At 36.5% G+C, this 24,472-nt stretch overlaps 4 protein-coding genes across 4 annotated transcripts; 1 reads left to right on the top strand and 3 right to left on the bottom strand.

Annotated features, from left to right (window-relative positions):
* Nucleotides 1–6,804: 6,804 nt before the first annotated feature.
* Nucleotides 6,805–10,637, bottom strand: EAF01_011682 (uncharacterized protein; the record flags this gene model as incomplete). The annotated part of the gene is made up of 4 exons (XM_038919940.1): nt 6,805–6,887; nt 6,990–8,805; nt 8,868–9,934; nt 10,271–10,637. The coding sequence occupies 4 exons, from the start codon at nt 10,635–10,637 to the stop codon at nt 6,805–6,807; spliced, it is 3,333 nt and encodes a 1,110-aa protein (XP_038764644.1).
* Nucleotides 10,638–11,560: 923 nt separating this feature from the next.
* Nucleotides 11,561–12,376, top strand: EAF01_011681 (uncharacterized protein; the record flags this gene model as incomplete). The annotated part of the gene is made up of 1 exon (XM_038919939.1): nt 11,561–12,376. One exon carries the CDS (start codon nt 11,561–11,563, stop codon nt 12,374–12,376), a length of 816 nt encoding a protein of 271 aa, XP_038764643.1.
* Nucleotides 12,377–12,720: 344 nt separating this feature from the next.
* EAF01_011680 (uncharacterized protein) lies at nt 12,721–13,992 on the bottom strand (the record flags this gene model as incomplete). The annotated part of the gene is made up of 1 exon (XM_038919938.1): nt 12,721–13,992. One exon carries the CDS (start codon nt 13,990–13,992, stop codon nt 12,721–12,723), a length of 1,272 nt encoding a protein of 423 aa, XP_038764642.1.
* A 1,359-nt stretch (nt 13,993–15,351) lies between these two features.
* On the bottom strand, nt 15,352–15,741 carry EAF01_011679 (uncharacterized protein; the record flags this gene model as incomplete). Its single annotated transcript, XM_038919937.1, has 2 exons — nt 15,352–15,559; nt 15,626–15,741. The coding sequence occupies 2 exons, from the start codon at nt 15,739–15,741 to the stop codon at nt 15,352–15,354; spliced, it is 324 nt and encodes a 107-aa protein (XP_038764641.1).
* Between the last annotated feature and the right edge of the window lie 8,731 nt (nt 15,742–24,472).

Genomic DNA, 24,472 nt, shown 5'->3' with positions numbered 1-24,472 from the left:
GGTTCTCTAACTCCGTTGTCAAAGCTAGCTACCTCATCTGACTTTAAACATTGTACATAACCATGAGTAATACATATTGGTACCTCTCGCCAATTATCTGCATACTGCAAATTCAGTTCCAGACTCTGACTGAATTCCTTTAATTTGCCCAACTTTGACTCAGAAATTCTTCATCCTTGAGGCTTGAGGTTACCATGGGAAAGTATCAGATAATCATTCTTTATCTTTAATAAAATCAACTTCCCTTCGCCTCAAGATCTTGTGCCGCTGTAGATTATCCATTGATTGATCTCGGCAATATTCTCTCGAGTCTTGAGCTATGTCTATGATCAATGGCATTGCTGACTCTCTAGGTTCTGCTGGACGTGGGCATGGGCCGTTTATTGCAAAATCAGTGCAATGTGGGTTACCAAAAACCTTGAGTAGAAAAATGGGCTACACGCCAAACAGCTTTCAATGCTAGTGTAAGGGGTACTGGGGTATGGAGTCATATTGGTGGACAGAGACATCCCAAACTAGACTTAATAGCCAGAACTGATGTCTAGAAGGTATGTTCTCATGCATCAGGGAAAATCCGGGCTGATAATTTTTATATCACTGGAAAATGCAAGCTTGCTTAGATTTCAGTCGCGATGAAAAGATGGAAATGTATCATCATCACTTCTTCAACATGTTTGATTGGTTAAGAGGTAGTGAATCTCATTGCATCCAAGTTGTCTTGAACGTTGCCCTGATATTAGCACTCTTCTACACGCTTTCTTCATGACAATTCCATAATTTTTTGGTCTTAGTTAAAAGTCTCTTCGATCAATATCAGCTCATTACTATTGTTCGGTGAGTTACTTGACGTTCATCATAATCGCTTTCACTGAGAGCATGTCTCTCTAACTCTTGTGAGTACTCTAAATCTTTATGCCTCAAAGAGTTCCAGAGATCTAGCGGTGATGTACGAGATACTCTCTTTTGTAAACAAAAATGAAGAGAGAGATATTTCTTAGAGTGCAAGTTTATGCTGCGTGACGTGCAATTCATGGGGTTGTGTAAGATCCGCTGATCAATTCTGTATCTATCTGGACTGGCTTCATTGGAAACATCTTGTAATGTTCTGTGCCTTAGCTTAGAATACAAGAGGCTGAAGGACAGCTTCACATTTCTCTATATTCAATTCAAGGATAATGATACTTTCTACTCTGGTTGGCCTATTGACATAAATAAAATCGTTGAATGGGCCCCTAGATAGAGAATGCCGTGGCTCTTAGTAAGGAGAGAATCGGGATTCATCATTTATTATAATTTGAGTCACGCATAATAAAGTTTCTGGACAGGTAACAACGGTGACATTTTCTCTGATACTACAGAAAACCCGACTAGATTGCCCAAAATACAGGAAGTGTGAAATTGCTACAACCAAAGGGAATGTTGGAGGTAAATTCTAGAATATAATAATAATATTAATATTCTAGTAATAGTGGAAGACTTAGTCACTTTAGCTTGAGGGACGAATCTGTTACGGGAGCTGCCTCTAGGGTCACGTGGAAGTGTCTAGAGATCTCTCGAGGTGGTTTAGACTAGACTTCAAGTAGGAATTCAATAAGGTTGTAACTGGTTGCAATTCTCGTAACTATAGTAATGAAACTAATGATTGTTCTTGAGCACGAAGCTCTACATGTAAAGAAACCCTTTCCCTTATATAGACCTTTGCACTCTGCGATCCCATCGATCCCACTCACTGAGAGTAGTGGGCGTAGTGGGATCCCACTGATCCCATTGATAATAATCGGTGGGACTGATGGGATGGTCCATCACGTGATACTAGTCCCGTGAGTCTTGTCGTCCTGTCTTATTTCCTGTCCTAGGGCTAATCCCTTGGGAGCTTACTAATCCTAGCAAGACCTCTCTTGCTTACTGTGTCCTGTATTGCTTATTCTTCTTAGGACCCTACTGTCCTAGGAACCATGTCCTATGATTCAGTGTATTCTATAACTAATACTATATACATGCCTGAGGCTTTCCTTGGGTGCCTAGTGTCCCCCGGTATACTGCAGCTGAATCACTGAGGCCTATAATACCATTATAGCCTATAAGTCAGTGATTCTACAGCCTGTTACTAATCCGTTGTAACAGAATCGAATATAATATAAGAGTTAAATTGAAGACAAATTATAAGAAAGAGCTTGATTGAGCTGAATTTACTTGCTATTTTCTAGGTTTTCTTTAAAGAATATCCTAGATTTATAAGTCGGGTACCCCACTTTCGAGCCATCTCTCTTTTAGACCACCTTAAAAATTTATATTATATAATATTAAAATATAATTATTTAACAATTATTTAATATTATAATAAATATTTGAGGATATACTTTTATCATTATTAATAATATTTCTTATATTAATTTCACAATTTCCCACCTCAATTTGTACCTCTCTAATCTCTTTAATCTTAAAAAACTTTAAATTTGAATTAGTTTTTATTTTACATTTCTTTTTAAAAACGATTTACTTCATTTAATACTCAGATTATAGAATTTTATAATCCTTAGTATTGAATTCTTTAATAATCTTTCTAAAAAGCTAGTGGCAAATATAAAGATTAATCTCTTTACTTCAAAGGAATATATATATATATAATCTTAAATTACTAACTTTTTAAAATATTTTAAAAATTAAAATTACGAACTCCTTATTTTATTAATATATAGGATTATTATTAAAAAGTAAATTCTGATTTGTAACTTTTTTATTACTGTTTTCAAATAATAATTTAGATATAATAGACTTAGTATAATTTAAAGATTATAAATCTAAAGCTTTTTATTTAGTTAATATATTATATTCTATTAAACTATTTAGTTATATTTTCTAATAATATATAAAGAAATTGATCTTTCTAATTACTTTAAAATCTAATAAAAAACTAATTTATTGAGATAATATTTGTATATTCTTTTGAAAGATGAGAAAACAAATAAATCAAAAGGCTATAGGATATATGATGTATATAATAAAAGGAATAAGAGGTATATATTATATTTAAAATATTTATATATAAATTTAATAGTTTTATAACTTCTATATTTGTTTAATATAAGGAATCTTGACTTATTCGGTGAGGGGGGAGCTGTTTAAGGTATAAAGACCTTTTTAAATTATTCTAGAGTAGTATCATTTATAATCAATCTATTATTTATAGTAGTAAAATACTACTCTTTATAGAGTTTCAAATTAATTAGAAATTATTGTTGTTGTATTGATTTCCTTTTCAATATAATAAAGAGATTAAAAGCTTTTCTTATAATTAAGATATACTTTATAAGTAATATTCAAGCTTTAAAATTAGGCTCTTTTTTCTAAATAAAATAATATTCTGAGCTTTTTAGAACTAATCTATTTAATTCCTGGCCTTTTTATATATCTACTTTATTCATATTATAATAATATTGAAATTTAATATAATGAACTAAGAATAAATTCAACTTTAGAAATCATTAACTAATAATATTAACAATTATACCTTTGATATATACTGAATTAATCTTAATTTGTTTTTTAATTTTAATCTCTAGATTCCTTCAAAGAAAGTTTTATACCTATTATTTTTCAAGTGTAAAATTACTTCCCTTAATATTAAGGAGATACTCCTCAATTTCACAAATTTATTAATATATAGAATTAATACCTAAAGACTTTTGAATTAATATTCAATCTACTAATCATTTCTTTTATATTAAGGCTATCTTTTATATATATTATATATTTTTATTATAAAATAAATGGTTATTTATATGGTTTTAAAGAGTAATTCTTAGAATTCTATAATTCAAAGTAACTTATTAAATTAAATATTTATTCATTACTATATATAAAGCCAAATTAATATTAACTTCAATATCTTAAACATAATATAAATAATAATATATTAAAATTTTAAATTAATTGATTTAAGAGTTGTAAAGTTATTAAAGATTTAAGGTAGGAGGTTACTTTTTACAATGAGCTTTTTTGAGATGGCCTAAAAGAGGGGTGGCCCGAAAGTGGGGTACCCGACTTATAGTTTATAATGAAATTCTAGTAGTTTCTATGCTTATAAATAAGATCGATTTAAATCGAATCTTATAGAATCATTTTATATCATAAAAGAAAAATACAACTAATCAATTTAGTTAATTTATTAGCAATTTTCCATATGATTTGATCTCATTCTATTTCATTATAAATCAATTTAATAAGAGATATAGCTATACTATAATATAATAATATAACTCTATAATATAAAATCATATTATACATATATTATTAATTCATATAACATGGTTTATTAGTAAGCAGGTCATATTAGTAAACGGGTTACTTTCATCTTAATTTATACTTTCAAAACTATATTATTCAATAACAATCGAATTAATGAATTAAAACTATAAAGAATCTAATAATCTAGAGTCTATTATATTATTCTAATAAGTTCTTATATTATATCTTATCTTTTCATACTTATTATAACATTTACTAGAAAATGCTTCCTTATTAGAATTCCTCTCTTTTTAATATTTGTTATATTGAGTTTGAATATTAATCTTTTATTGAGATAATATATTAAAAGCTTCTTATTCAATAAGTACTCGTCTTTAATATAATTAAGTTTTTTTATATATATTAATATTTACTTAATATCTTATTTGTTTTTTAAAGTATATAAATCTTTATATTCAAAAATTTATTTTTATGAGCTAATCTTTTTATACTTTTAGTTAGAATTAGTATAATCTCGAATATAAATATAAGGGAGCTTATTTAATAAAAAATTATTCGAGATTTAATTAATATTAATTGAAAAAGAGCTTTTATTGAATTATAAAGAGTTTAAAAGATTTATTAATTTAGATTGAAAAAGGGAGGAAGAAAAGTAAGTATATAAATTTGAATATTTAATTTCGAGAATATAACTTTAGGATTAAATAATATTAAATCTATTCTTCGAAATTTTGATTTTATATTCTAAAAAGTGATTGATTTTTAATATACAATTTTGAAAGCTATAAAGAATTTAATTTTTAAAATATAATTAATATATACCTTAATAAATTCATTAATTTGAATATTATATAAATATTTCAGATTATTGAAATAATTAATATTAAATAATTAAATTAAATGACTTGAATGTAATGATAATTTTAAATATATAATATTATTCTTTTTATAATATACTTAAAAAGTTATTGATTTATAATTTTTATATTTATTTAATATTAATATTCGATATTTATTCTTTTTTCAATTCTTAATATATTTATTAAAGTATTTCAATTATTTTAAATCTATTTCATTATTTGTTTATCTATTAAATATAGATTTAATAGTTCATTCTACAAAAAGACTGATTTCGATGTATTAATTAAAAAAATAAATCTATCCTTAAATTATTAGAAATAAGAGAATAGTTTTACCCTCTTTATTTTCATATATTATTACTATAGCCCATTCTCAATTACCTAATTATACTAATTTACTTCTACTACATCTTTCAATATTAATAATAATTATTACTATATATATATTCCCTATTATAAAACCTATTTCATTAAAATTATAGAAATCTTTATTCAAAATACTATATTTCGCTTATATATTTACAATTAATTGAAACCACTTTTTAATAAACTTAGAATCTTTATAAAAAGCTTTTTAAAAGTTATAAACATAACTAAAAGATATCTTTAATTTGATTCAATACTTTACAAATCAATACACTTAAAGCTTTTTAATATTCTTTATATTCTTTAATTCGAGAATATAATTCGTTATATTTTTTATATTCTTAAATTTAAATGAAAAACCTTTTAAATCTATATTGAGTATATATTCAATAATAATATTCTCTTCTAGTTTTAAAAGATTATAAGATTTAAATTGATATTTAAAACAAAAAGTAAAACCTTTTATTCTTTATTATAATATTATATTTAAGATATTATATGTTTTTATAATCTGTCGAATACTTGTTTTTTTATCTTTTTAAATAGCTTTAATAATAAGAAGTATACATGCTTTCTTATTATTTGAATTTATTATGAATTATTAATAAAACATATATTGAAAAAGAAGAAAGTAAATTGAGATGAAAATGACCCGTTTATTAATATGACCCGTTCACTAATAAACCACGTTATAGCTTGATTAGTAAGATATTAATAAGTGATTTAGTATACTTATTATAGAATCTCACAGGGAATTCTCTCGAAATTCGACCAGCTCAATAAGCGCTCACCTTGTGAAACACACATAATTACTTTCCATCATGGTACCTAGATCCGTCGATGCGGCCACAGTTCTTATTGCCAATTACGTTAAAGCCAGACATCAACAAGCATTCGGGTGAATTTGATTATTGAGCATTGGCTTGTACCCATGAAGAACTAGGAATCATTTGAAGCATGTTCTGGCAATCAAGTAATTATCCGCTTCTGGTTTGATGTCCTCAATTCGCAGCTGTTCAAGCTGGGCTGTGCTAATCGAATAGATATTTTGAGATCACAGGGAGCTTACTCCTCTTCCAAGATCACTTTATATTAGCTTCATTATTTCCCTGTCAACTCATTTGAAAAGTCAATCTCAAAAATCGCCCACAAGGTTGGTATCATTCGAACTACAGTATAATGCTAAGCCAACTACTTCCCCACTCCTTCTACCCTTGTGACGTGACGACTATGCCTTCACACAGATCTAATTCATGTATGCATATGTTTTACCTTCTTTTCAGAACGCCATCATAATATTTTCATCTCATACAGGCCAACAAATATTATTCTATTTCCTTGGTAACTCCCTGAACACCTTCCTGAAGATGAGCCGACTATTATACAGATTGTTAACCCTAATTCTTTCGTTGTCTGTTCATTGCAGTAATTATTAGCAAAGTTCTTGAAGATTACAACTTTCCCAACCAAATCTGCCAATCCCTGACAGCTGGTCAGGATGAGGAAAAAGCTCACCCAAATGCGCACTGTCACTCGCTTGTCCACACGGTAAATGCGCCGCTGGCGCTCCAAACTCCTTTTCCAAGAATCGGATACTTGGAATCGAACCTCCTTCTCTAATATAGAGCGGCTTCCTCCCCATGCCTCTCATATTTCTATCACCCAACCCCTTTCCTTCTTTACCTTCACTAACTACGTTGCCGCTTTCATCCCCGTACCTCTCATTTTCTTTCTCATTGCGACTGTTGGGAACATCTTCCGCGTCTAGTGATAAGGATGCAAGATCTACCGGTGCAGCTGCTAGACTCGTATGATCACTTCCACCAGTAAAACTCGTAGTAGTCGCAGGTGTGGGTTTAAGACTTGGTGATGCGCTGATAGGACTCTTGGGTGAGCTTTCCCTCTCCTTCCCGACATATTTAGGACCTTGTACACTACTTCTCCTCGTATGGTCCGTTATCGGTCCCCACACCTCCATGATGGCCTCTTCCAGCGTCCTAAAGATCTCATTTTCGGGATCACCGAGCCAGGCATCTGCTTGGTTGTCAATATTAATTGTGAGGTTGTTATGCGTATCGAGCTTTGCGAAAGCATCTTGAAGAAATTTTGTCAAAGATTTAATAACATCGTCGACTTCCTGGTTGGGAACCAGACGAAGGGAAATAGCTGCGCTCGCGTTGGACGACACTAGAGAACCATCTGGCCCAGAAACTTTATAGCGATGAACAGTCAGATTTGGTTCTCTCCATCTAGCCATAATGGATTGTTTCAGAGTAATCGCCGGTCCGAGTTCTGGATTACGACGGAGGAGGGTCGATACAATATCATCGTAACGAGCTTCTTCGGCTGGTGTGAGTGGAAGAATTTCATTATAGAATCCAGGAATTTGAATCCTGTTATGCAGTCCCTTTAGCTTTGCGAGGATAGCTGTCAGATCAAAAAGCGGTTCATCCATCATGAAACTTCCGTCAACTCCACTATGGACATCGGGATGCTTGCTATTGACTTTAACAGTAGCATGAAGAACACCCCTGAGGCCATATGTCAAGCAAGGAACTTCATCATCGAGCCAATAACTATTGGCAAGAATGATATAATCAATATCCCCAATCAATTCCTTATACTTTCTCACGGCGTCCTTGAAACCTCTGGATCCACTCTCTTCTTCTCCCTCAATCAAAAATGTAACATCAGAATCCAAAGCCTTCTCATGAACCAAATCGACAACCCCATAAAGAGCAGCCATGATTGGACCTTTATTGTCACTGACTCCTCTTCCATAGAGGTATCCATTTACCCCCTTCATTTGAAAAGGATCGATAATCCATTTCTTCTGCTTGTCATCCGCAGGAACAACATCATAGTGTCCATAGAATAAGATCTTCTTCCTATTTCCAGCAGTCTCCGGATTTCCCTTAAACTTGGCGTAAACAATTGGGTTATGATGAGCTTCAGTTGTCAACATCTCAGTAACAGCTCCATATTTTTTAAACAATGTTCTCAAAAAGGTAGCACCTCGTCGACAATCCTCGGCATGATCAGGTCGTGCGGAAATCGTCTTGAAAGCTACAAAATCTTGCAATGATTTGATAAGTTGGTCATCTTGAAGTGATTCGCGTTTTGGATATGTGCCCGTATCACATCCAGTAACGTCCCATATCGAAACCGAACAATCGTTCGCACCAGTTATGTAGAGTTGTTGACCATGATGGGTAGCAATCGCGGAAGCCAAAATTCTACCTCCGTGAGCTTTCCATCGTTTGACACACTGATATTTTTGACTGAAATTCGAGGAAGATTTGTATTGACCATATTGTACCGTGCTGTATTTCTGCAAAATGTTAGCCATTTGTACGATACAACTCCACAGAAAATAGGAAAACCCAAACTCACTCTAGCATGCCCGGTACTTCCACCACTCCAGAGATATCCCCACCCCATCTGTAAAGTCATAACATCCCCTCTATTTGCTCTGATAACTCTCAACTTTTGTCTCGTATCCAAATCCCACAACTCAATCACTCCCTCCAATTTGCTACTATAGAGAAAACTTCCGTCCACTGCTAAACTCAGAACACTTTCCGCATCATCTTCACCTAGTTTTTCAATCTCCTTGATCCCCTCGTCTTCATCCTTGCTCAATTTCCACAATTTAATTGTACCGTCCCCTCCACCTGAAATTAGCATTTCCTCATCCGCATCAACCTGCCGGGAGACTCCTCGAACCATAAGCATACAATAGACATATCCAAAGTGAGCATATTGTTGCATATGGGCCTTGTCAATCTCCAACACATCTCCCTGGTCCGCAGCGGCTCTTCCAGCCGGCCTCGGTCTTGGTGTGCTTGTCCCTCCGTGTTGCACACTATCAAAAAATCGATGATTCCTCCTATCTGGGTGACGTTCTGGATTTGGTGTAGGTCTCGTCGCGGAATCCCTCAGACTAACCCATTGTATACTCGTATTTTGAGCTCCCAAATACACCGTTTCGAACTGCGGGGAATAAGCTACAGAAAATACATCGCCGACATCGTAGGTACTGTAAATATGGTATTTGCGGACTAAAGTGGTAGGACACCATGCATTAACAATGGCATCGCCAGCAGATGAGAATAATAGCTTGCCATCCGCGGATAGGAAGAGGGAAAGTACACTGCGGGTGTGTGCTTGGATGCGCGAAACAAGCTCGTAGGATGCGAGAGACCAAACGACTATTTCTCCATCTTGAGTACCGGCATAAATGTATTTTGAACCTACAGCAAGAGTGAGGATCGAGGAATCGTTTTCGAGGTGGTGGAGAAGTTGGGGAGATGATGGGTCGAGGTCATCTTCAGAACTGGTTCGTTGGCTGGGATCGTGGGATAATGAGTCAAGTTGATAATTCTCGTCTTCAGTGCTAGCTAGGAGATTCTTAGTTATTGGCGAGATAGAATAATCTGTTTGTGAAGATGTTGCTGTAGCTGAAGAGTGAGTATTTGCGTTTCTTGAACCAAAGATTGAGGTCATCTTTTAGATGATGATTAGAGGGGAAGGGGGGGTGGGGGTGGGACATAAGCAGAAGAACTGGAACTATTGCTAGGTTGATGAGCGTAAAGTAGGTAGTCACCGACCGACCGACCGACCTCAGCCCGAATTTCACCCCTAGCACATTGCTGAACCACAAACCACAAACCAAATATGATATAATGAATGTCTATAGAAAAGACATGAGAAGAAGAAGAAAGGAAAGAAGAAAGAAGAGAAGAAAAAAAAAAAAGAAAAAAAAAGAGAAAGTAGGAGAATTATTACAAACTCACCATGATTCTCGATATCACTATCTTCTTCCCTTTCCCAAGCTTCAATTGCTTCACGTTGCTGAATATCAATATCATTCTCACTAACACGCCCAATCTCCTTGGGGCTATCCATAATTGAATTCATCCTCGCACAACAATTCCACCTCTCCAAATCCAAATCAATATCAGTATCAATATTGGGATCAAAGTATCGACAGTATTGCTTTGTATTCTTGTACTCGAATGTATTTTTGTTTGTCGGTATACCTTCAATACTTTGCTTCTGTCCCGACGGTATGTGTGTATCTTTGTCATATATTAGATTTGATGCATTTCTGTCGTTCTTCCTGTCAATCGTGAAAAGGGAGGTTGCAATGAGAGAACCCATATTGTAAAAGAATTACATGACTATCTTCGATTTTAATTCAATTCAATTCAATTCAAGTAAATTACACCATTCAAACGGGTAATTGGATAATGTTTTTGAAGGAGAATTGCGTAACTTTTAATCACTATTACGCCTTTGAAAGTTGATATGATAGCTGAGACCGAATGCGCATTCCTAGTAGGTATACCTCACTCTCAAGGGGGTGACTTTACTTTATAGGAGTTTCTGATATATCAACACTTCGCTCCTTTCAATTTTCCCCTATTCTTATTCCCCTTCCAACTGTTTGCCCAATTTCTGAGCATCTCTTACCCTACGTCTCAACTCATGTTTCTCCAAGTGAGAAATGGGAAAAGCAATATCCATTGGCTATCACTTGCCCGTGCCGCATGGGGGATCCATATCTATTCGATCTCACTGTTTCTCCTACGTCTCCTTTAGTGTACCCAATCTGTATCATGCGTTGATGCTACACCGCATTATTAGTTGCTCGCCAAACGCATTGCCCGCATACGTTGAGTGGTCATCATAACGTGTTAATATCATTCAAGTGGTTGGTCTGGGTGGTACAACTTCAGCCTTGGAACGTGGCTGGCTGTCGCTGTACTCCCCTCCGCGTAAAAGTATCTATCATAATGTAACGTCGAGACAAATTTCATTCTTAGCCAATCGTTTGTTCTTTGCGATTCTGGCGATAGATGACTCAATTGATGTGTGATAGAGCAGAGGAGTCACTTAAATTATGAAGTGATTGATCGAATATAGTCATTATTAAGATTACTTTATGTTTGTAAGTATCCATATATTTTATAAAAACCACCTGCCTGTCTCTCTTCCACATCTATCCATTCCCATACTTTCTACATCACACCGACAAGCGCATAGCGAGACCGAGGAACTTCACTCAATCCAACCAACCGAAAATGTCCGCTAGAAAGAAAGAACCCCGTCAAGGAACTTCCTGCGAACTATATCACACGAACTTGTCTTTCCAAGAAGATCTACAGCCATCCGTCGGTCCATCTGGATCACCCTATCCAAGCCAACCTTGCCCTCTTCGACGTATACGCTCATGCTTTGGGTTGCCAAATCCAGATGGTTCATACACTTATTCCAGAGACTATTCCGTACCAGAAGGCTCTCCGCACCCTAACAATATTTGCCGATCTTGTATTCAAAAGAAAAGCCAAGATGGTTTATACAATTATCTTAGAGCGTGTGAGAAAAAATCAGGGATTGATGATGATGATGCTCCAAGAACACGCATTCCTAAAGTCAATCCAGATGCCTTTAGAGACATGAATGATGAACGGCATTCACAAAACCAAATTCAAGATGATGTCCATTTCCCACTGCGAATCCGTTCGGATCAGCGTCGAAAAAATCATCGCATTAGTCAGAATAACGAGAGAGAAAATGTACCGCCGCAACCATCTTGCTCCTCGTCCAATAACCCCGATTGCCCACCTATGAATCCATTCTACAACAGCTTCGATGACCAGATTAATCGATCGACCGAGATACATAGACTTCATGAAAGAATTGATTTGCTGGAAAATAACATTCTGGGAAATGTGGACACGACAGCTTATTGTCTATGCAGTTGCCATAACTCAACACGACCTATGACGCCTCCGCCGGAAAATTCTTGGCAAAGAAACGAGCCACGGCTATTTCCAGATCCAAGAGATGATTGGGATGAAAGTGCTGAACCTGGGTTTCCTACTCCAATTGTATAAGAGCAGAGTACTCGGGGTGTTTATAATTCGCTAGAGAGATTCGATCGGGTTTGGGGAATTGAGACCTAATGAAATCCGCGATCTCCAAGCCCTCCTTGAACAGAATCTTGGTCCGGGCGTCTCTCAAAGCGATCAAAGAGAGAGAAACCGTTGTGGGCAGACTGGCGATGTAGAACGAATGGGGTTTAAATATTTTGATGCATATAGAATGAATAGCCGTGTTATTTTAATCTCACTCTGTCCACCACATGAGATTCAAACCCGTGCCGATTTCTAACAATCAGAGTTCATTTGCCATGGTCACATGTCCAGGCTCTAGTACTCCACATTCCGTCCGAGCCACCTCACTCGTTTTCCTCTCCCTTGTCCTCATCCTTACCCGGCCATAGAACTTGCTTCAAAACCACCGCTCTAATATGTGCCGCAAAAACCAGCAACCAGACAATTACAAGAATAACGGTTAATCCACTTCCAACCCAAAGCACGCCATCACTCTTGAATGCCTTCCCGATATTGATGATAACAATCGTGAATCCCACGTTCGGAAAAACGAAAGCATACCACACAAGATGGAAACTCATCTCCTTTGCGCCCGCCAAAACAGAAACCATTGAGATGCAAAAGAACCAAAATGCTGTAGCCCATAAGAATACTGCAGCAGAGACTGCGATAATGCGAAACATATCGGCAATCATATCTGGGTTCGTGATCGATGATATAGTAGTATATGCCGGGTATATTTTGGAAAAGTTCTCACTCATGCCCAATAACGCTAAGCCAGTAAAACTTGGCGGTCCAACTGCAATAAACATTCCCGGTCTCGTGTTGGGTTCTGGCAATCCATTTGTCATCAATCTTCCAATGTAAGGTCCATACATGAAGACCGCGACAAAAATTCCCAATCCTTGAAACGTAATTCCAGCAACCAGCATAGGAAGGGCATGTTCGGGAGTTTGTGATCCCGTTGTAACGGAGGCGAGGGTCCCGCAAAGCATAACGGGAAAGATAGGAAGAATCCAGGCGGGAGTCATGGATTGAAGTGTTTGTTGTTTGGCAGCAAAAAGATAGCAATATTGACCGACAGCACCAAAGAATGTCAGGGCCGTATATATCCAGAATACTATTCGGAGGGTGGTGATGAGCCATGGGCCACAATGGGGAACGCCATATAATTGCGTGTTTGCAATTATACTCAACAATGAAATCCAAAATGTTGGGAAGAAGAGGGACTCGGTAGCATCTTGCAATGAGGCAGAAAATGCCTTTGGATATAATATAAATCGTGCTGAAATCCCAGAACATAAGAGAACAAAAAGACATAAATCTAAAATGAAAACGATGTCCCCCAAGATAGTCAGGCCAATGAATTTGTGTGGTGTTTTCGCGAGCAACAGAGCGATTCCTCCAGTACTCATAGTAAGAGTAAACCACGCCCATGTAAAATGATGAATTCTCTCCCGAAATGTGATTTTGCCATTATTGGCAGCTGTCAACTTTTCGTTCGTGGAATGGGGAGTGCCATCACTATCGATGAGAATTTTATCGGTTTGACCTTCGAGAGAATTTATGGAATAAGTCCGGATATTGTCATTTCGATTCGGACGTTGAGTTAACATACTGGCGGTTCATTCGATCTAAACAGATGTGCCAATATGTTGTGATGCTAATGATGGAGAAAGCTCATTCTCGGCGAAAGAAGATGCAAGCTATGCGATGGAATTTATGATGGAGAACAATAATATTCTCAGTCCACCAGGGTCCAGATACATTTATTATCTGCAAGCACCTAGAGACATCGACAACTTATCGTCATTCTTATGGTATCTATTTGTCACAAGACACTTTGCGGTATCCAGCTACTTTCAACCTACTGATTCAAACAGAGTAAGAAATGAAAAATGAAAAATGAAAAATCATCAGATTACTAACTACATAATTGCACCGAGACCTTTCCGACACGAACGTATGAAAAGACGGAGATATAACCGTGCGCTGGCCGCTTATTAATCTCCACTCCTACTCACGTGCAACTCTACTTGAGCTCTACCATGATATTGGGTGCTAGAGCATAATCTGGTAACTTGACTATTTTTTATACTCGTTTAGGTGTTATTCGTACCTACCTGACTTCTGGGTAGGTGGAAGTTCCTCAGAGTCCAGGATCGATGTTTCGGTTGATGGGTTTGTCTGTTCTGGCTGTCTTATTTAATGGTCTTTGCTGAAAAGTTGGTTTGGAAACACCACACTAGCAGAATTAAGCAAAGAAGTACCCGGTACCTTAAGCTATTAGAGCGAGAGAGATTCATATGACGCAACCATTGATCGAAGCATTCATAATGAATTCCAACTTTTCACATGAAAACAATATCTTCTGGTTGGAAATAATTGTAGAACAAACAATCAACTTAAACCATCAATCACGAGATCAATCACGGGATCAACCAAAATATTTTTCTTACAAAGTGAACGCATAAAATTCAACAAACTCTTCATGCTATGGCTTCTATTATAATTGTCATTTTTTGATCTTGATCTTCAATACTTCATCGCACAACGAACCCGTAGAATGAGAGTCTAGAATCCAGAATCCATCATCTAAAATTCCCTGTGCGTATACAGACATCATACATTTCTTCCAGATTCTTACCCTACACAATGATGCCCTCACAAAGTGAAGCAGTAATAGAAAACCCCCAAACCCGAATAGTCGAATTATACCACCGACTTTAAGTTTTCAATATACTCGTCCTACCTCCAACATTCTTAATACTCGTCGCCTCATAGCCAACATTGAACTCTGTCGTTTTTTCTCACCCCCTTTCCCATCTCCTCCAAGATAAACTCTTCATCACTATCCCCAGTGGATCCGTTTTCGTCTTCCCAGTAACGCCCCTGATCCTACTGTCTCTTACACTGCCATCATGACTTGGAAGTGCTTTCTTCGTTTCATAATTATCTTTCGAGAAGTTCATGCCTTATGCTGATGTTGTGGTTTTGTTGCGCATCAACCAGGGACAAAACCTTATTATGGGAGCTTTCAGGATGGGTAATGAAGCGCAAATGATGGAAACATTGCCTTTGACGAAAGTCCATGAGTTCGACGTCGCTTGATAATACATTGTGTCTGTCGCAGTAATGGCTACTCCGACTGTGGCCATTCGAACAACGGTACATGCGACGACACTATTGGACCTATTAGTTTGATCGTGTTCGGTAGGTAATTTAGCTGTGAGAATACTGGTTGCTTACAAAAATCCAAGACTGGGCATCAAGGCCAATCCAAACTTTTGACTTAACGGAAGTTGAAGACGTCGAATTTGATAAATTGGCAAGACGATAATTATCAAATCAGCCACTTTTGCCATTACCGATGTGCTATACTAAAAGTTTCCAATCTGTATACACGAACCAGGAAGAGCTTTATTCCACGATTTCTCGATGGGACTGTACAGTTTGATTAGAGAACATGCCACAAGATTAGTGTCAGATAAGAAGAGATGATCACTTGACCGGAGCTGTTAAGTGACGAGTTAATAAATACGGTGTTCGAGGAAACAAGTGAGTATTTGAAATATGTAGTTTAATTAACGTAATTTATTAGTGCGTATATTATATCAATATATATATCACTTATTTTACATATAAAATTCGTTTATATATAATTATACATTTTCTTTATTTCTAAATTAAAATTTCTGAAAATTTAATACAAAATATTTAATTATAACGTAACTTATGGTGAACCAGGTCATATGAGGAACTGGGTCACATTTAGCCCATTATTAACTTTAAACCCCAACAAATTTTACTATATATATCAAATCACCTTTTACACCTTCTCAAATTAAAGAGAAGATACAAAATGCTATTATTACACTTCAATTAAAGGAATTTAAATCAATTAGAAAGACTATAGAATATTTTGAAGTTTCTAAATCAACTCTCATAATTAGAATCGTTGGAAGGAAATCATATACTTAATTCTACGAAATGGCTCAAATTCTTTCAAATGTAAAAGAAAATATTCTTGTATAATAGATTTCATAACTTACTATCACTAGATCCCCTACTACACCTATATTGGTGAAGGAAATGATCGACGAAATTCGTTTTCGATACATTTAGATCATATTATTTCGAATTCCTACTTCAATAGAAATTCCACTTATAAACCACAAATGAATCTATAGATTTCAAAAACAATATTTAGAACTTAAGATATACTACTCATATTAATTAAAGTTTAATCAAATTAAAAAAACAATATTGGAGAATATTCAGGCTTGATTTGACACGTTTTGTATACATCTCATTAAACGAAAATATAAATTAAATGATATATATAATATAAATGAAATCGGATTTAAAATTGGAAGTATTCAAAGTATATATATTATAGTCGATTTTATTTAGAAATCGAATTGGAAAGTTACAGTTGATAAACAAGAATAGATAACTATATTTGAATGTGTTAATGTAGTTGGAAAGGCTCTATTATCTATGGTCATTTTCAAGGCTTAAAATACAAATTCTGTATGGATTCTAAAGGATACACCTCAAAGCTGGTAGTTCTTTATTAATACAAATGGATGGACCTCAAACAATTATGAATTAGAATGGCTAAAAAGGGTTTTCGAATTAGAATCTAAGAAAGTGTTAGGTGATTGATCTCGACTTTTGATTATAAATAATCATTCAAGTTATATTATAAATAGCTTTATTGCTTTTTGTATAAAGAAGGATATCGATTTACTTATATTATCTTCTCATTATTCCCACTTACTTCAACCACTTGATATTGCAATGTATAGGCTAATGAAACAATATCATACTTTAAAGGTCGATCGATATTCTCGAACTAATGTAAAGCGAATCCAAAGAACTGAATGAATAAAACTCTTTCAAAATATTAGAAAAAAAGCATTGAATTCTTCTAATATTAAAGCTGGCTAAAGAGGAGCTAATTTAGTACCTTTTGCCCTACAAAAAGTACTCGATTCATTACCATTTAACTCCTTCTAATAACCTTCTACTCTACAAATGAAAACCTTTAATCAAAATCTAAACTTATTTATACTTAAAAGCTCTCCTCTAAATAGAACAAAGCTAAGATAAGTAAATCAAACCTTTAATAAAGCTCTAGCAGATAATGATTCTCTTGTATTATTAACTTATCGATATACTAAAAGAATAACTAGACTTGTAGAATTTCAAAATACTAAGATAGCCCTACTTCGGAAACAGCTTGCTAATGTTCAAAAGATAATTGAAACTCGAAAGAAAAAAATTAAAAACAAAAGAATCAAATTACAAGATCAATATATCTTTAATAATAAGGAAGTACTGAAAATGGTATATAAAGCAAAGGAAAAACCTAAAAGAAAAAGCTACAAGGACAACCATATAAACATCCAATTAAAGAATTAAAAGAGGAGATTGAAGAAGAAGAGTCAAAGAGTAATTCAAATGATTTAGAGTTGAAATTGAATGAATATATAGCTCGTAGAACAAGATTATATAAAGAGAATTGAATTTTATAACCCAATTCCCCATATGACCCGGTTCACCATAAGTTACATTATATGAATTATAAAAATCTAATTAATTTTAAGAAAAACTTAATTTATAAAGTAGTTATTATAGAAATAACTATTTTATAACGAAAATCATAACAATTTTCACTTTTTCTAAGCTTTAATAGGAATATTAATATAAAAACTAGATTTTTAAGAATCTATTTTCATATAACTATTTAATATTCTTTTTTTTCCTAAAATAATAATTGGTTATTAAAATAAGAATATTAAAAAAGGCCTAATTTTGACGTATTTTGAAATGGTACACGTACTGATATGATGTACGCACTGATAAACTACGTTATGGCCTTGATTATAAGAGTATTAATTAGAAGTTGTAATAAGTAATATGATACTACTTGATGTACTAGTGCTATGTTTGATATGAAATTCAATCTTGTTTTCTTGATTCAAGTTATAGATACTTATAGAGTTAGAGAATCAATAAGATAATAAAGATACGGTCTATAGATGTAAAGCGGTATGAGTTTAATATAATAATAGATATAAGTTATTGAATTATAGGATTTATATAAGTAGTAGTAGTAGTAGTAGTAGTAAATTCATAATCGATTCGGTCTATATAGCTATACTAAGATTATATAATGTACTTGTATATAATTCTAAAAAAAAGAAATAAATAAAAAAGAAATAAAATTCATTCTTCTTTAAACTTTTTTATTAAGATTCTTAAATAATCTTCTAAGTAATCCTTTCAAATCCTTCGAATTATTTATATTATATATCTATTCTATTTAAAAACCTTTCGTTTATAAATCCTTCAATATACCTGTAAAAACTCTATACTTTTTATTTTGTTATAATAATCCTTTTCTTTTTATTCAATTCTTTTTAAAATATTATAAAATTACAATTAATTATAACATTATATTTCTCTTAAAAGATTATCTTCACCCTTTAATATTTCAAATCTGTTACGACGGCATCCAACACACCGCGTCACATGACATAAATCGCACGTGATGGAGCGTCAAGGAGCTTCAGCGCTCCTGGAGCGCGTTGCGATCCTTAACGATCCAACATATCGGAGAGGTCCCAGGGACCAGGACAAAGCACGAAGGTCTATATAAAGAATGGGATTTCATTACAATGTAGAGCTTCGTGCTCAAGAACAATCATTAGTTTCATTACTATAGTTACGAGAATTGCAACCAGTTACCAACCTTATTGAATTCCTACTTGAAGTCTAGTGTAAACCACCTCAAGAGATCTCTAAACACTTCCATGTGACCCTAGAGGCAGCTCCTGTAATACTTTGAGTACCCTTTCTGCTTTAAATACCGATTCAATACCAACCGCCAGTATGGCAGCCAACAGTTCTTCTAGAAGCTAACAGGCCCCAGCAAGCAACTTCGATGATGTCGAAATGACTGATGCTTCTAAGGAGATCACCATCAACGAAACACTCAAGATTGCCTTACCAGACAAATACCAAGGAAGTCGATAGGAACTCGACACCTTCCTATTACAACTCGAAATCTATTTTAGATTCAACCAAGACAAGTTCATCGAAAAGGAATCTAAGAGTATTTGGGCCGTGTCATACCTCAGAGGCGAGGCAGGCAAATGGATTCAGCCATACCTGCGCGACTATTTCGAGCATGACGACAGGGAACGCATGCAGCCCACAAGAACCATCTTCGACAGTTTCGAAGGATTCAAGACAGAAATCCGTAGGATCTTCGGAAACTCCAATGAGTTAGAGGTAGCGGAAGAGAAGATCTTCAACCTCAAACAGACAGGATCGGCATTGAAGTATGCTACGGAGTTCCGAAGATATGCGGGGACAACTAAATGGGACGAGGTCGCCATCATGAGTCATTACCGTAAAGGACTCAAACCAGAAGTACGTTTGGAACTTGATAGGGAAGGGGAGGACGATGACTTGAACGGACTAATCAAAAGCTCCATCGATGCCGATGACCGACTATACAGGTACAAACAAACCCAACGAACATACAAGCCTCAGACAAATCATAGGCAAGGGCGCTACCGCAAGAATGAGGGTAGACCACGTTACAGTACACAGAGTTACAGGGACCCCATGGAACTCGACGCTATGCATCACAAAAACGGGAATGATGATCCAGAGAAGAAACGAAGACGAGAAAATAACTTATGCTTTGAATGTGGAAAAGCAGGGCATCGGGCAGCAGAATATCGAAGCAAGAAAACAGAGGGTAAGAAGGGCAACTTTAAGAATAAGTTCGGCAAAGGCCAACTTAATGCCACCTTCACGCCACAATTGTGTGCTGTCAGCATGACAGGGCTAGCCACGCCACCACCAGCTTACGAAGAAGAGCTCGAAGAAGAAGAAGAGGTCGAATGCCTCTCATAGGTAAACAAAGACCCGCAGCTAGGAGAATCATGGACTATTCGGGAAATTGACCAATGGAACCGTCGTATCTGGAAATTTGGAGATACCGATGAAGGAACTATCAACTGTGACCTTAGTGTAATGGACGCCGAAGAGGGTGAGACTTACGAGGTCCGGTACATCGACCAACACCGAATCCTATGGTTCGGAATTACCACAAACTCATCCTTCTTGGAGAGAATTAGCAATGAACATCTAGAATGGCCAGGCCAAGGGGAGCTATGGGAAGTCTTCTACTACCATACGTCGGAGAACAATGAGGATCAGACTCTGTTCCTTTGCAAAAAGGTTGGAGAAGAGTACTGTGTCCAGGCCCAGGCCATACTACCACCGCCGGTGGTAGGGACGGTAATGAGAGTAACCCGAGGGACGTATCGATACACCCTGTGGAAGGATTTACTCGATGATAAGACCAGATCAGGAACCAGCGCCGTTTATCTAGGAGAAGAAGAGCCTCGGCGGGTAACGCTAGAGGATGAGATCATCCAGAATAACGAAAATGAGCAAATTACACCACAGCTGAATGCTACAGGACAAGCAGGACAAATATACTGCAAAGTCAAAATAAACGGACAAATACAACAAGCCATGATAGATTCAGGGGCTACAGGAAATTTTATTGCACCAGAAGCTGCAAAGTACTTGGGAGTCCCACTCCAGAAGAAACAAAACCCCTACCAATTGCAGCTAGTTGACGGACAGCTAGCAGGATCTGACGGGAACGTTTCACAGGAGACACGACCAGTACGAATGAATATGACCCAACATGCGGAGGTTATACAGCTTGACGTTGTGCCATTGGGCCAACAACAGATCATCTTAGGAATGCCATGGTTGAAGGCACATAATCCCAGAATAGATTGGTCACAAGGAACAGTGACATTTGATCAGTGCAAGGACGGTCATGACGACACGTTCAAGGCGTCCGCGAGACGTAATACGCGTCAAGGAGAGTTGAACGCGAACAACACCGGCGACGTAGGACACCCAGTCCAGGGTCCTTTATTAAGAGCGAAGGTCAGTACACCTTCTCTACAAATGCAGAAGCCAACGATACGGCAGGAAATCGCAATCAAGGTAGAAGAGCCTATGATATTAGAACAGTACAAGAAATACGAACATGTGTTCAAGGAATCAGGGATCTATGAGGCTTTGTCAGAATATAAGCTATGGGATCATGAGATAATATTGGAGGAAGGCAAGATGTCTGTGTACATTCCAATTTATTCAATGTCAGTCGATGAGCTGAAGACGCTCAGGGAATATATCGATGACAATTTGGCTAAGGGATGGATCAGAGAATCCATGTCCCAAGTAGCAAGTCCAACTATGTGGGTACCTAAGAAAGATAGTACTAAGAGACTAGTTGTGGACTACAGAAAGCTCAACACGCTTACCAAGAAGGATCGATATCCACTTCCATTAGCTACGGAATTAAAAGATCGATTAGGCGGAGCTACCATATTCACCAAGATGGACCTGCGCAACGGGTACCATTTGATCAGAATGAAGGAAGACGAGGAATGGAAAACCGCTTTCAAAACAAGATACGGGCTATACGAGTACCAAGTTATGCCGTTCAGGCTAACTAACGCACCAGCTACTTTCATGAGACTCATGAACAATGTGTTGTCACCATACTTAGACACTTATTGTATATACTACTTGGACAACATCCTAGTATATTCAAACAACGAGAGCCAACATATCAAGGATATCAGCAGCATCCTCGAAAGCTTAGTCAAGGCAGATTTGCTATATAAACCAAGCAAATGCGAATTCCACATCAAGGAAACAGAATTCTTAGGGTTCACCATATCAAGCCAAGGGCTCAAGATGAGCAAGGACAAGGTTAAGGCAGTGCTTGAATGGAAGCAACCAACCACAATCAAAGAAGTACAATCCTTCTTGGGATTTGTCAACTTCTACAGAAGATTCATCAAGGGTTATTCAGGGATTACTACACCCTTAACCACGTTAACCAGAAAAGATCAAGGAAGCTTCGAATGGACCGCCAAGGCGCAGGAGTCATTCGAGACGCTCAAACAAGCAGTGGCCGAGGAGCCAATACTGTTGACATTTGATCCAGAAAAGCAAATCATAGTAGAAACCGACTCCTCTGATTTCGCTATAGGCGCAGTTCTGAGCCAGCCGGGCCAGAATGAGAAATACCAACCAATCGCATTCTACTCACGAAAGCTATCACCAGCTGAGTTGAACTATGAGATATACGATAAAGAATTACTAGCGATAGTAGATGCATTTAGAGAATGGCGAGTGTACTTAGAAGGATCGAAGTACACAGTACAGGTGTATACAGATCACAAGAACTTGGTTTACTTCACCACAACGAAGCAATTAAACAGACGACAGGTCAGATGGTCAGAAACCATGGCCAACTACAATTTTAAGATTTCATATGTCAAAGGATCAGAAAACGCTAGAGCCGACGCTCTCAGCCGAAAACCAGAATATCAAGAGAATAAGTCGTACGAATCATACGCTATATTCAAGAAAGAAGGCGAATCACTGGTTTACAATGCACCACAGCTCGCAGCTACGCATATATTGGAAGACAACCATCTCAGGATCAAAATCCAATCACATTACGACAAGGATGCTACAGCTATACGCATACGCAAGACAATAGAACCAGGATTCACGATAGAAAACGAGACCATATACTTTCATGGAAAAGTATACATTCCGAGTCAAATGACCAAGGAATTCGTGACGGAACAACATGGGTTGCCGGCACACGGATATCAAGGAATTGCAAGAACATTTGCAAGAATACGGGAAATCAGTTATTTCCCACGAATGAGAACGATAGTTGAAGAAGTTGTTGGAAATTGTGACACCTGCATACAAAACAAGTTATTACGACATGCGCCGTATGGTCAGCTCCAGACCCCAGACATACCTTCTCAACCATGGAAGTCTATCACATAGGACTTTGTGGTCAAACTACCACTCTCAAAGGATCCTACTATAGGAATTAAGTACGATGCAATACTCAATGTAGTAGATAGACTAACGAAATTTGCTTATATGATATCATTCAAGGAAACATGGGATGCTGAGCAACTAGCATATGTGTTCCTAAGGGGCATAGTAAGCATACACGGAGTACCAGACGAGATAATCTCGGATCGAGACAAGCTCTTTACCTCGAAATTCTGGACTACCTTATTGGCACTTATGGGTATCAAGAGAAAGCTATCGACATCTTTCCACCCACAAACAGATGGTCAAACAGAGAGGACCAATCAGACAATGGAAGCATATCTTAGATGCTATGTAAATTATCGACAAGACAATTGGGTAGAGCTATTACCCATGGCACAGTTCGCATACAATACATCGGAAACGGAAACCACGAAAATCACACCAGCACAGGCTAACTTTGGGTTTAATCCACAAGCGTATAAAATTCCGATACCACAAGAAGTTAATGCCGAATCAGCGATAGTACAAGTCGAACAGCTGAAAGATCTCCAAGAGCAACTGGCTCTTGATCTAAGATTCATATCTTCCAGAACAGCAGCGTACTACAATACGAAACGTAGTATGGAACCTACGCTTAAAGAGGGGGATAAAGTTTATTTGCTACGACGAAACATCGAAACCAAGAGACCAAGCAATAAACTCGACCACAAGAAACTAGGACCATTCAAAATTGATAAGGTAATAGGAACCATCAATTATCGGTTAAAACTACCAGACACAATGAATATCCACCCAGTATTCCATATATCCTTGCTCGAACCAGCACCACCAGGAGCGCCGAGTGCGCCATTAACGGAAATCGAACCAGTCAACCCGAACGCCATATACGATGTCGAAACAATACTAGACTGTAAATACGTCAGAGGCACAATCAAATACTTGATCAAATGGTTAGATTATCCACATACCGAAAATTCATGGGAACCAAGAACAAACCTCAACTGCCCTGAGAAGTTGGAGGCATTTCACCAGCAATACCCGGATCTGCCCAGAAGGAAGGAGAATCCATTGAAGCCAGGATCGAAGGATCCAAGGAAGAAGAATCGAAAACAAAGGAACCGTCGTTAGGACCAGCAACAGAGACAGGTGCCAATTCCTTTTCTTTTCCAACAC

Source organism: Botrytis porri, assembly GCF_014898465.1.
Source record: "Botrytis porri strain MUCL 3234 chromosome Unknown BPOR_023, whole genome shotgun sequence".
Classification (NCBI taxonomy): domain Eukaryota; kingdom Fungi; phylum Ascomycota; class Leotiomycetes; order Helotiales; family Sclerotiniaceae; genus Botrytis; species Botrytis porri.
The sequence above is the reverse complement of the archived record's forward strand: the minus strand, read 5'-3'. Positions and strand labels throughout refer to the sequence as shown.